This window comes from Salmo salar, chromosome ssa15 (genome assembly GCF_905237065.1).
Source record: "Salmo salar chromosome ssa15, Ssal_v3.1, whole genome shotgun sequence".
Lineage (NCBI taxonomy): Eukaryota > Metazoa > Chordata > Actinopteri > Salmoniformes > Salmonidae > Salmo > Salmo salar.
In genome coordinates this window covers 17,118,241-17,131,889 of record NC_059456.1, presented here as the reverse complement: position 1 = coordinate 17,131,889, position 13,649 = coordinate 17,118,241, and the positions used below count along the sequence as shown (strand labels likewise).

The 13,649-nt window shown below is 46.1% G+C and overlaps 1 protein-coding gene across 4 annotated transcripts in view; it reads left to right on the top strand.

Annotated features, from left to right (window-relative positions):
- The window catches only part of LOC106571071 (transcriptional activator Myb), a 110,220-nt gene that overhangs the window by 96,065 nt on the left and 506 nt on the right, over positions 1 to 13,649 (top strand). For 3 of the 4 annotated variants that reach the window (XM_045695507.1, XM_045695506.1, XM_045695504.1), the window contains 3 exons: positions 6,979 to 7,062; positions 9,763 to 9,846; positions 10,492 to 13,649. The exon at positions 10,492 to 13,649 is cut by the window's right edge and continues 506 nt beyond it. In XM_045695507.1, coding sequence (XP_045551463.1) covers positions 6,979 to 7,062; positions 9,763 to 9,846; positions 10,492 to 10,605 — 282 coding nt within the window. In that variant the 3' untranslated portion in view covers positions 10,606 to 13,649. The remainder of the gene's footprint in view (positions 1 to 6,978; positions 7,063 to 9,762; positions 9,847 to 10,491) is intronic. The other variant, XM_045695505.1, reaches the window with a different exon arrangement.

Below are 13,649 nucleotides of genomic sequence, written 5' to 3'. Positions count from 1 at the left end.
GTTCTGACCAGGTGTTTGACCGTGTTCTGACCAGGTGTTTACTGTGTTCTGACCAGGTGTTTAACCGTGTTCTGACCAGGTGTTTGACCGTGTTCTGACCAGGTGTTTATATTCTGTGGTTCTGACCAGGTGTTTGACCGTGTTCTGACCAGGTGTTTGACCGTGTTCTGACCAGGTGTTTAACCGTGTTCTGACCAGGTGTTTAACCGTGTTCTGACCAGGTGTTTGACCGTGTTCTGACCAGGTGTTTGACTGTGTCCTGACCAGGTGTTTGACCGTGTTCTGACCAGGTGTTTAACCGTGTTCTGACCAGGGTGTTTGACCGTGTTCTGACCAGGTGTTTGAGCGTGTTCTGACCAGGTGTTTGACCGTGTTCTGACCAGGTGTTTATAATCTGTGGTTCTGACCAGGTGTTTGACCGTGTTCTTTGACCGTGTTCTGACCAGGTGTTTATATTCTGTGGTTCTGACCAGGTGTTTAACCGTGTTCTGACCAGGTGTTTGACCGTGTTCTGACCAGGTGTTGACCGTGTTCTGACCAGGTGTTTATATCTGTGTTCTGACCAGGTGTTTGACCGTGTTCTGACCAGGTGTTTGACCGTGTTCTGACCAGGTGTTTGACCGTGTTCTGACCAGGTGTTTAATCTGTGTTCTGACCAGGTGTTTAACCGTGTTCTGACCAGGTGTTTGACCGTGTTCTGACCAGGTGTTTATATTCTGTGGTTCTGACCAGATGTTGACCGTGTTCTGACCAGGTGTTTGACCGTGTTCTGACCAGGTGTTTAACCGTGTTCTGACCAGGTGTTGACCGTGTCCTGACCAGGTGTTTGACCGTGTTCTGACCAGGTGTTTGACCGTGTCCTGACCAGGTGTTTGACCGTGTTCTGACCAGGTGTTTAACCGTGTTCTGACCAGGTGTTTGACCGTGTCCTGACCAGGTGTTTGACCGTGTCCTGACCAGGTGTTTGACCGTGTTCTGACCAGGTGTTTGACCGTGTTCTGACCAGGTGTTTGACCGTGTCCTGACCAGGTGTTTGACCGTGTTCTGACCAGGTGTTTATATTCTGTGGTTCTGACCAGGTGTTTAACCGTGTTCTGACCAGGTGTTTGACCGTGTCCTGACCAGGTGTTTGACCGTGTCCTGACCAGGTGTTTGACCGTGTTCTGACCAGGTGTTTGACCGTGTTCTGACCAGGTGTTTATATTCTGTGGTTCTGACCAGGTGTTTAACCGTGTTCTGACCAGGTGTTTGACCGTGTTCTGACCAGGTGTTTATATTCTGTGGTTCTGACCAGTTGTTGACCGTGTTCTGACCACGTGTTTGACCGTGTTCTGACCAGGTGTTTAACCGTGTTCTGACCAGGTGTTTAACCGTGTTCTGACCAGGTGTTGACCGTGTTCTGACCAGGTGTTTGACTGTGTCCTGACCAGGTGTTTGACCGTGTTCTGACCAGGTGTTTATCCGTGTTCTGACCAGGGTTTTGACCGTGTTCTGACCAGGTGTTGAGCGTGTTCTGACCAGGTGTTGACCGTGTTCTGACCAGGTGTTTATATTCTGTGGTTCTGACCAGGTGTTTAACCGTGTTTTAACCAGTTGTTTGAACGTGTTCTGACCAGGTGTTTATATTCTGTGGTTCTGACCAGGTGTTTAACCGTGTTCTGACCAGGTGTTTGACCGTGTTCTGACCAGGTGTTGACAGTGTTCTGACCAGGTGTTTATATTCTGTGGTTCTGACCAGGTGTTTAACCGTGTTCTGACCAGGTGTTTAACCGTGTTCTGACCAGGTGTTTGACCGTGTCCTGACCAGGTGTTTGACCGTGTCCTGACCAGGTGTTTGACCGTGTCCTGACCAGGTGTTTGACCGTGTTCTGACCAGGTGTTTGACCGTGTTCTGACCAGGTGTTTGACCGTGTTCTGACCAGGTGTTTATATTCTGTGGTTCTGACCAGGTGTTTAACCGTGTTCTGACCAGGTGTTTGACCGTGTTCTGACCAGGTGTTTAACCGTGTTCTGACCAGGTGTTTGACCGTGTTCTGACCAGGTGTTTGACCGTGTTCTGACCAGGTGTTTGACCGTGTCCTGACCAGGTGTTTGACCATGTTCTGACCAGGTGTTTTACCGTGTTCTGACCAGGTGTTTGACCGTGTTCTGACCAGGTGTTTGACCGTGTTCTGACCAGGTGTTTATATTCTGTTGTTCTGACCAGGTGTTTGACCGTGTTCTGACCAGGTGTTTGACCGTGTTCTGACCAGGTGTTTGACCGTGTCCTGACCAGGTGTTTGACCGTGTTCTGACCAGGTGTTTGACCGTGTTCTGACCAGGTGTTTATAATCTGTGTTCTGACCAGGTGTTTAACCGTGTTCTGACCAGGTGTTTGACCGTGTTCTGACCAGGTGTTTATATTCTGTGGTTCTGACCAGGTGTTGACCGTGTTCTGACCAGGTGTTTGACCGTGTTCTGACCAGGTGTTTAACCGTGTTCTGACCAGGTGTTTAACCGTGTTCTGACCAGGTGTTGACCGTGTCCTGACCAGGTGTTTGACCGTGTTCTGACCAGGTGTTTGACTGTGTCCTGACCAGGTGTTTGACCGTGTTCTGACCAGGTGTTTAACCGTGTTCTGACCAGGTGTTTGACCGTGTTCTGACCAGGTGTTTGAGCGTGTTCTGACCAGGTGTTGACCGTGTTCTGACCAGGTGTTTATATTCTGTGGTTCTGACCAGGTGTTTAACCGTGTTCTGACCAGGTGTTTGACCGTGTTCTGACCAGGTGTTTTACCGTGTCCTGACCAGGTGTTTGACCGTGTTCTGACCAGGTGTTTAACCGTGTTCTGACCAGGTGTTTATATTCAGTTGTTCTGACCAGGTGTTTGACCGTGTTCTGACCAGGTGTTTGATCGTGTTCTAACCAGGTGTTTGACCGTGTCCTGACCAGGTGTTGACCATGTCCTGACCAGGTGTTTGACCGTGTCCTGACCAGGTGTTTGACCGTGTTCTGACCAGGTGTTTATACTGTGGTTCTGACCAGGTGTTTGACCGTGTTCTGACCAGGTGTTTGCCCGTGTTCTGACCAGGTGTTTGACCGTGTCCTGACCAGGTGTTTGACCGTGTTCTGACCAGGTGTTTGACCGTGTCCTGACCAGGTGTTTGACCGTGTTCTGACCAGGTGTTTATATTCTGTGGTTCTGACCAGGTGTTTGACCGTGTCCTGACCAGGTGTTTGACCGTGTTCTGACCAGGTGTTTGACCGTGTCCTGACCAGGTGTTTGACCGTGTTCTGACCAGGTGTTTATATTCTGTGGTTCTGACCAGGTGTTTGACCGTGTTCTGACCAGGTGTTTGACCGTGTTCTAACCAGGTGTTTGACCGTGTTCTGACCAGGTGTTGACCGTGTTCTGACCAGGTGTTTGACCGTGTTCTGACCAGGTGTTTGACCGTGTTCTGACCAGGTGTTTATATTCTGTGGTTCTGACCAGGTGTTTGACCGTGTTCTGACCAGGTGTTTGACCGTGTTCTGACCAGGTGTTTGACCGTGTCCTGACCAGGTGTTTGACCGTGTTCTGACCAGGTGTTTGACCGTGTTCTGACCAGGTGTTTGACCGTGTTCTGACCAGGTGTTTATATTCTGTGGTTCTGACCAGGTGTTTGACCGTGTTCTGACCAGGTGTTTGACCGTGTTCTGACCAGGTGTTTATATTCTGTGGTTCTGACCAGGTGTTTGACCGTGTTCTGACCAGGTGTTTGACCGTGTTCTGACCAGGTGTTTAACCGTGTTCTGACCAGGTGTTTAACCGTGTTCTGACCAGGTGTTTGACCGTGTCCTGACCAGGTGTTGACCGTGTTCTGACCAGGTGTTTGACTGTGTCCTGACCAGGTGTTTGACCGTGTTCTGACCAGGTGTTTAACCGTGTTTTGACCAGGTGTTTGACCGTGTTCTGACCAGGTGTTGAGTGTGTTCTGACCAGGTGTTGACCGTGTTCTGACCAGGTGTTTATATTCTGTGGTTCTGACCAGGTGTTTAATCGTGCTCTGACCAGGTGTTTGACCGTGTTCTGACCAGGTGTTTTACCGTGTCCTGACCAGGTGTTTGACCGTGTTCTGACCAGGTGTTTAACCGTGTTCTTACCAGGTGTTTATATTCAGTTGTTCTGACCAGGTGTTTGACCGTGTTCTGACCAGGTGTTTGATCGTGTTCTAACCAGGTGTTTGACCGTGTCCTGACCAGGTGTTGACCATGTCCTGACCAGGTGTTTGACCGTGTCCTGACCAGGTGTTTGTCCGTGTTCTTACCAGGTGTTTATATTCTGTGGTTCTGACCAGGTGTTTGACCGTGTTCTGACCAGGTGTTTGCCCATGTTCTGACCAGGTGTTTGACCATGTCCTGACCAGGTGTTTGACCGTGTTCTGACCAGGTGTTGACCGTGTCCTGACCAGGTGTTTGACCGTGTTCTGACCAGGTGTTTATATTCTGTGGTTCTGACCAGGTGTTTGACCTTGTCCTGACCAGGTGTTTGACCGTTTTCTGACCAGGTGTTGACCGTGTTCTGACCAGGTGTTTGACCGTGTTCTGACCAGGTGTTTATATTCCGTGTTCTGACCAGGTGTTTGACCGTGTTCTGACCAGGTGTTTGACCGTGTTCTGACCAGGTGTTTGACCGTGTTCTGACCAGGTGTTTGACCGTGTCCTGACCAGTTGTTTGACCGTGTTCTGACCAGGTGTTTGTCCGTGTTCTGACCAGGTGTTTATCTGTGTTCTGACCAGGTGTTTGACTGTGTTCTGACCAGGTGTTTGACCGTGTTCTGACCAGGTGTTTGACCGTGTCCTGACCAGGTGTTTGACCGTGTTCTGACCAGGTGTTGACCGTGTTCTGACCAGGTGTTTGACCGTGTTCTGACCAGGTGTTTACCTGTGTTCTGACCAGGTGTTTGACCGTGTTCTGACCAGGTGTTTAACCGTGTTCTGACCAGGTGTTTGACCGTGTTCTGACCAGGTGTTTGACCGTGTTCTGACCAGGTGTTTGACCGTGTTCTGACCAGGTGTTTGTACCGTGTTCTGACCAGGTGTTTGACCGTGTCCTGACCAGGTGTTTGACCGTGTTCTGACCAGGTGTTTGACCGTGTTCTGACCAGGTGTTTGACCGTGTTCTGACCAGGTGTTTATATTCTGTGGTTCTGACCAGGTGTTTAACCGTGTTCTGACCAGGTGTTTGACCGTGTTCTGACCAGGTGTTTATATTCTGTGGTTCTGACCAGATGTTGACCGTGTTCTGACCAGGTGTTTGACCGTGTTCTGACCAGGTGTTTAACCGTGTTCTGACCAGGTGTTTAACCGTGTTCTGACCAGGTGTTGACCGTGTCCTGACCAGGTGTTGACCGTGTTCTGACCAGGTGTTTGACTGTGTCCTGACCAGGTGTTTGACCGTGTTCTGACCAGGTGTTTAACCGTGTTCTGACCAGGTGTTTGACCGTGTTCTGACCAGGTGTTGAGCGTGTTCTGACCAGGTGTTTGACCGTGTTCTGACCAGGTGTTTAAACGTGTTCTGACCAGGTGTTTGACCGTGTTCTGACCAGGTGTTTGACCGTGTTCTGACCAGGTGTTTTACCGTGTCCTGACCAGGTGTTTGACCGTGTTCTGACCAGGTGTTTGACCGTGTTCTGACCAGGTGTTTATATTCTGTTGTTCTGACCAGGTGTTTGACCGTGTTCTGACCAGGTGTTTGACCGTGTTCTGACCAGGTGTTTGACCGTGTCCTGACCAGGTGTTGACCGTGTCCTGACCAGGTGTTTGACCGTGTCCTGACCAGGTGTTTGACCGTGTTCTTACCAGGTGTTTATATTCCGTGTTCTGACCAGGTGTTTGACCGTGTTCTGACCAGGTGTTTGCGCGTGTTCTGACCAGGTGTTTGAATGGTTCTGACCAGGTGTTTGACCGTGTTCTGACCAGGTGTTTGACCGTGTTCTGACCAGGTGTTTGATATTCCGTGTTCTGACCAGGTGTTTAATCTGTGTTCTGACCAGGTGTTTGACCTTGTCCTGACCAGGTGTTTGACCGTTTTCTGACCAGGTGTTGACCGTGTTCTGACCAGGTGTTTGACCGTGTTCTGACCAGGTGTTTATATTCTGTGGTTCTGACCAGGTGTTTGACCGTGTTCTGACCAGGTGTTTGATCGTGTTCTAACCAGGTGTTTGACCGTGTCCTGACCAGGTGTTGACCATGTCCTGACCAGTTGTTTGACCATGTCCTGACCAGGTGTTTGTCCGTGTTCTGACCAGGTGTTTATATTCTGTGGTTCTGACCAGGTGTTTGACTGTGTTCTGACCAGGTGTTTGACCATGTCCTGACCAGGTGTTTGACCGTGTCCTGACCAGGTGTTTGACCGTGTTCTGACCAGGTGTTGACCGTGTCCTGACCAGGTGTTTGACCGTGTTCTGACCAGGTGTTTATATTCTGTGGTTCTGACCAGGTGTTTGACCTTGTCCTGACCAGGTGTTTGACCGTTTTCTGACCAGGTGTTGACCGTTTTCTGACCAGGTTTGACCGTGTTCTGACCAGGTGTTTAACCGTGTTCTGACCAGGTGTTTAACTGTGTTCTGACCAGGTTTTTGACCGTGTCCTGCCCAGGTGTTTAACCGTGTTCTGACCAGGTGTTTAACCGTGTTCTGACCAGGTGTTGACCGTGTTCTGACCAGGTGTTTGACCATGTTCTGACCAGGTGTTTGACCGTGTTCTGACCAGGTGTTTGACCGTGTTCTGACTAGGTGTTTGACCGTGTTCTGACCAGTTGTCGACCGTGTTCTGACCAGGTGTTTGACCGTGTTCTGACCAGGTGTTGACCATGTTCTGACCAGGTGTTTGACCGTGTTCTGACCAGATGTTGACCGTGTTCTGACCAGGTGTTTGACCGTGTTCTGACCAGGTGTTTGACCGTGTTCTGACCAGGTGTTTGACTGTGTTCTGACTACAGTTGCGGTTGTGTTCCAGATGGAGTCTCCCTATCTGCAGTGGGAGGGGCCAGACATCCATGGCCAGCTCTTCTCCCCATCCGGCCCCGCACAGGAAGTACCTGTAAGTCACATGTCCTTCTCCTCCTCCTCCAGTCTACTCTTTTTTATAATGATTTTTTATAATGAATTTGTAGTGCAGGGGTATTCAACTCTTACCCTATGAGGTCCAGAGCCAGGTGCTTCTCTGTTCTACCTGATAATTCATTGCACCCACCTGGTGTCCCAGGTCTAAATCAGGCCCTGATTAGAGGGGAATCACCTACCTGGTGTCCCAGGTCTAAATCAGTCCCTGATTAGAGGGGAATCACCCACCTGGTGTCCCAGGTCTAAACCAGTCCCTGATTAGAGGGGAATCACCCACCTCAACTCCTTAACCCTTGACGCACCGCAGCCTTTGACTGCTCTGCCTCTCTTACCAGGATGAATAAAGGTTGTATACACGAAGGGGACAAAACATTAAGAACACCTGCTCTTTCTATGACATACTGTAGACTGACCAGGTGAATCCAGGTGAAAGTATTGATCCCTTATTGATGTCACTTGTTTAATCCACTTCAATCAGTGTAGATGAAAGGGAGGATGACAGGTTAAAGAAGGATTTTTAAGTCTTGAGATAATTGAGGCATGGATTGTATACAGTGGGGCAAAAAAGTATTTAGTCAGCCACCAATTGTGCAAGTTCTCCCACTTAAAAAGATGAGAGAGGCCTGTAATTTTCATCATATGTACACTTCAACTATGACAGACAAAATGAGAGAAAAAAAATCCAGAAAATCACATTGTAGGATTTCTTATGAATTTATTTGCAAATTATGGTGGAAAATAAGTATTTGGTCAATAACACAGGTCAAACGTTTTCTGTAAGTCTTCACAAGGTTTTCACACACTGTTGCTGGTATTTTGGCACATTCCTCCATGCAGATCTCCTCTAGAGCGATGATGTTTTGGGGCTGTCGCTGGGCAACACGGACTTTCAACTCCCTCCAAAGATTTTCTATGGGGTTGAGATCTGGAGACTGGCTAGGCCACTCCAGAACCTTGAAATGCTTCTTACGAAGCCACTCCTTCGTTGCCCGGGCGGTGTGTTTGGGATCATTGTCATGCTGAAAGACCCAGCCACGTTTCATCTTCAATGCCCTTGCTGATGGAAGGAGGTTTTCACTCAAAATCTCACAATACATGGCCCCATTCATTATTTCCTTTACACGGATCAGTCGTCCTGGTCCCTTTGCAGAAAAACAGCCCCAAAGCATGATGTTTCCACCCCCATGCTTCACAGTAGGTATGGTGTTCTTTGGATGCAACTCAGCATTCCTTGTCCTCCAAACACGACGAGTTGAGTTTTTACCAAAAAGTTATATTTTGGTTTCATCTGACCATATGACATTCTCCCAATCCTCTTCTGGATCATCCAAATGCTCTCTAGCAAACTTCAGACGGGCCTGGACATGTACTGGCTTAAGCAGGGGGACACGTCTGGCACTGCAGGATTTGAGTCCCTGGCGGCGTAGTGTGTTACTGATGGTAGGCTTTGTTACTTTGGTCCCAGCTCTCGGCAGGTCATTCACTAGGTCCCCCCGTGTGGTTCTGGGATTTTTGCTCACCGTTCTTGTGATCATTTTGACCCCACGGGGTGAGATCTTGCGTGGAGCCCCAGATCGAGGGAGATTATCAATGGTCTTGTATGTCTTCCATTTCCTAATAATTGCTCCCACAGTTGATTTCTTCAAACCAAGCTGCTTACCTATTGCAGATTCAGTCTTCCCAGCCTGGTGCAGGTCTACAATTTTGTTTCTGTTGTCCTTTGACAGCTCTTTGGTCTTGGCCATAGTGGAGTTTGGAGTGTGACTGTTTGAGGTTGTGGACAGGTGTCTTTTATACTGATAACACGTTCAAACAGGTGCCATTAATACAGGTAATGAGTGGAGGACAGAGGAGCCTCTTAAAGAAGAAGTTACAGGTCTGTGAGAGCCAGAAATCTTGCTTGTTTGTAGGTGACCAAATACTTATTTTCCACCATCATTTGCAAATAAATTCATTAAAAAAATGTTTTCCTGATTTTGTCCTATGATGAAAATTACAGGCCTCTCTCATCTTTTTAAGTGTGAGAACTTGCACAATTGGTGGCTGACTAAATACTTTTTGCCCCACTGTATGTGTGTCATTCAGAGGGTGAATGGGCAAGACAGAAGATTGAAATGTCTTTAAACAGGTTATGGTAGTAGGTGCCAGGCGCACCGGTTTGTGTCAAGAACTGCAACGATGCTGGGTTTTTCACGCTCAACAGTTTCCTCTGTGTATCAAGAATGATCCATCACCCAAAGGACATTCAGCCAACTTGACACAACTGTGGGAAGCATTGGAGTCAACATGGATTCCATGCCCTGAGTGCAGAAGTGTGTTTTGATGTCTTCACTATTATTCTACAATGTAGAAAATAGTAAAAAAAAATAAAGAAAATCCCTTGAATGAGTAGGTGTGTTCAAACTTTTGACTGGTTACTGTATGTTGAAGAAGATGTGTTCATCACTGTCTCATCCCACGGCCCTGTGGAAAGAAATGTGTGTCTTCTTTGACAATTTTAACCCGCACTTGTTGTTTGTGAACATGGATTGTATAATGTTGTATGTTTTTCCCCCCCAACACCACTTTCTATCCATTTGTATAACCTCTCTCTCTCTCTCTCTCTCTCTCTCTCTCTCTCTCTCTCTCTCTCTATCTCTCTCTCTCTCTCTCTCTCTCTCTCTCTCTCTCTCTCTAGGATCTGCTGACTAGTTCTGTACAGAATGAAGACGGACACAAACCTTACCACCTCCCCCGTCGGTCTCTGGGCAGCCCACTACAGGTTTGTGTGTGTGTGTGTGTGTGTGTGGACATGTTTAACTATATTTGTAGGGACCAGAAGTCCCCTGCAAGAATAGTAAACAAACACACATTTCGCCAACGGGGGACATTTTGTTGGTCCCCCACAAGGTCAAATGCTATTTCTAGGGGGTTTGGGGTTAGGAGCTAGGTTTAGGTTTAGAATTAGGTTTAGAATTAGGGTTAGGTTTAGGAGCTAGGCTTAGGATTAGGTTTAGGGTTAGGGTTAGAATTAGGTTTAGGGTTAGAATTAGGTTTAGGGTTAGGAGCTAGGGTTAGGGTTAGGTTTAGGGTTAGAATTAGGTTTAGGGTTAGAATTTGGTTTAGGGTTAGAATTAGGTTTATGGTTAGGGTTAGTTTTAAGTTTAGGGGGTTAAGGAATTGTGTGTCCCCACAAGTTTAGTTATACAAGACTGTGTGTGTGTGTGTGTGTGTGTGTGTGTGTGTGTGTGTGTGTGTGTGTGTGTGTGTGTGTGTGTGTGTGTGTGTGTGTGTGTGTGTGTGTGTGTGTGTGTACACTGCTACAGGTGTATGCGCACTGTTTCTAGATGGTCACAAAGCATTCAAAGTGATTTATGTAACATGTCAATAATGTCATACAAAACCTACCTTTCTCTCTCTCTCCCAGCAGCTCAACACTTGGGACCAAGTGGCTTGTGGGAAGGTGGAGGACCAAGTCTTGGCTTTAGAGCAAAACCATAAATACATCTCCACTTACTCTGCTAGGACCTTGGTCGTGTAATATTCACACACACACACACACACAGACAGACAGACAGACAGACAGACAGACAGACAGACAGACAGACAGACAGACAGACAGACAGACAGACAGACAGACAGACTCGCTGGATTCAACTGACCAAAGACTTTAATTTGTTAATTTCTATTTCAATTTTTTTTGTATTCATAGGTTGCATGTTTTGTCACAATATTGTTCTGAACTGACGCCTGACTGAGCATTCTACTCAAACCATCGTCAATGGTGAAGATTTAATCCAAAGTGTATTACAGTGGCTTGGAAGTACAATGCCATTCAAAAGGAGGCATTGAATGAGTAGAAAAACCTTTTGTCATCGTTTTGATGTCGCCAGATTGACTTTAGATGTAGTTTAACGTTAGCTAGCTAGCTAAGATTTGATGACATGATAATGCTGGCAAAGTTGGGGGGGTTTTCTACTAAATATTTGACTACTTTAGCAATGTCATCGTATTTCCAGCCACTATACTAACAGTAGTTAGCCTCCGTCCAGAATGACTGGGCTGATCACCACTTTAGGGCTCCACTATGGCGCTGCCGATAGAGGGCGGCTTGAGAACGATCATTACAACGACATGACGCGACCGAGAGACAGAGGTGCAACCTATGAATGGTTTTGTTATTAATGTGGATCCTGTGGGTAGTTTGTGGTATTGAATGTTGTATTATAAAACAGGGAGACAAATGATGTGCCTATAATTTGAATAATAATTGGACTGTGTTTTTAATAATTCTAAGTTTTTAATATTTGAATATAAAAAAAAAAGCTGATTTAATTTATTTGCTTTATTTCGACAAAGACGTTGTTTTTTTTTGTTTTTTTTATACCGCCGGCCTATCGAGCGACAGTGTTTAAAACCCTTGACCCTTGACCCCTGACCCTAGCATTATTACGGGTTAAAACCAATAAAAAAAAGTACTAAATATGAATCAACGATCGCTACCCCTCTGTATTCCACTCACAATACACCTTTAACCTGTTGAGAGGCCTTTAGAAAAGCCCATGTCATGCTGATATGCGTGTTCTGCGATATCTGTTAGCCTTAACGTTTCACTGCTAGACATTAAGAAGTCTATTGTCAGCTCTTATGTCAACCTTATGAATGGTTATGAATGATCATGTGATGCTTATGTGACAATTGGGACAGTCCATTTAAAGTGTTAACTAATTAAACAAAGCTGGAAACAAACAGTAGGGTTGTGTCCCAAATGGCTCCCTGTTCCCTTAATGTGTACTACCTTTGACCAGGAATAGAGTGACATTTTTAGACGCACTCTCGTTTTTTATAACCTGTATAACCTATATTTTACTGTTTCCTGTCTTGATACCATGTCATAAAGGGGGAAACATTTCCATTGAGCAAAAAAATGTATTAATATTATTGTTGTTTTATTACTTTTGATAAAGTCAACCCCCTAAAGTCTTACACTGAGTTTACTGCGGAGTTCTCAAAGCATCAAACTATGACCCAATCCCAAACTGAGCCCTAGACCCTACGTCCTATGATCGTCCCCTAGACCCTACGCTCTATGCGTCCTATGCAGCTCTGAGATGATTTCACAGGTGTAAGCAATATGTGACTGACCGGCTCAATTCGGTCTTGATGTAGCAAAATTTAAAATTGTGTTTTTTTACATTGGATTAAAGTAGAGACTCAGAGCTAGAAAATGGTTTATCATACACTACAGTTGAGGAACAATGGGAAAGTTATTTTGCTTTGAAAGTTGATAAACTTGTAAACTCACTTTTATGAGAAAATGTCCCGTAAATGTTTTGGTACCTACTGGAGAGCTCTTCTTTGTCTACACCCATTGAGCATCGTTCACACCCTCTTAAGCTTTAGCCCCACCCATCTCTTTAATGGTTGATCTGAGCGTTCTGTCCTAACAACATCAGTCAGGCACCCAAGCTAACTGGCTAACGTTGGCTATCTGGCTAACGTTGGCTAACTGGCTAACGTTAGCTAACTGGCTAATGTTGGCTAACATGCTACCTACTTCCTGACACAAAATAACAGCTCACTGAACATTACTCGCCCTAGCAGAGCTGATTAGGCTGTAATGTTATCCAGAACGTTGGTGACTGCAACTGTGCTGTCAGATTGTCCATTGGTAAATTCAGAGTGTTTCGCTGTTGGAACGTTCAGAGCGCACATTGCACGCTCTGGACGAGGAGTAGGGTTGATCCGAACATTCTGACCTCACAACTGCAGTCAAGCACCCAAGCTAACTGGCTAATGTTGGCTAGCTTGCTAACTACCACTTTCTCCTATCAGATGCCATGGTAGCCCTTAGTTTGAAGATGTAATCCGGAGGCAGGTGTTTTCGCCATCTCTTTAGCTATCATACTCGAATTCCACTGATCTCAAAACTCAGTCCTCCAGAAAGTGGAGAGCATACACGTAATGTTAGCTAGCGAGCCATCCAGCTAACGTTAGCTAGCTAACAGTACATTTTAACTTGACATTAGACTTATGCAGTTTTACTAAGCGATACATTTAAAAAAAAAGCTGCATTAGACAGGATTACCCTTTTTCTGTGGCTAAACCAACTAGGCTCATAATTTAACAATGTTATTCGTATTTACCCCCGAAGTTTGTTATTAAGGCACATGAAAGTTCACATATTCGATAAGGGATTTCTGCCCCCCCCCCAAAAAAAACGCATTTAGATTTAAAAAAAATTCAAAAAACGTTCAAACGGCTCTCGTTTGTAGTCGCGACCTGCAACATACACCTAGTGTCCTGAAACTGGTCACATGTGGTAATAATTAGTTGATTAGACCCATCAAATCATCTCAGATCTCCAAAAGAGAGGGCTTAGGGTCTATGGCTCCATTTGGGATTGGGCCTACGAGCTGAACCCAGTAAAATGTTTTAAAGCTGCACTTGAATGACAAGAGTTTTCTTTTCTCCCTCTGTGAACACTGTTATTATTCTAATTATTATGAATATTATTACTACAAACTTAGGCCCAAAGTATCTCAATGTTTGGTAAACATGTCTTTAAAAATATTTCTTTTCATA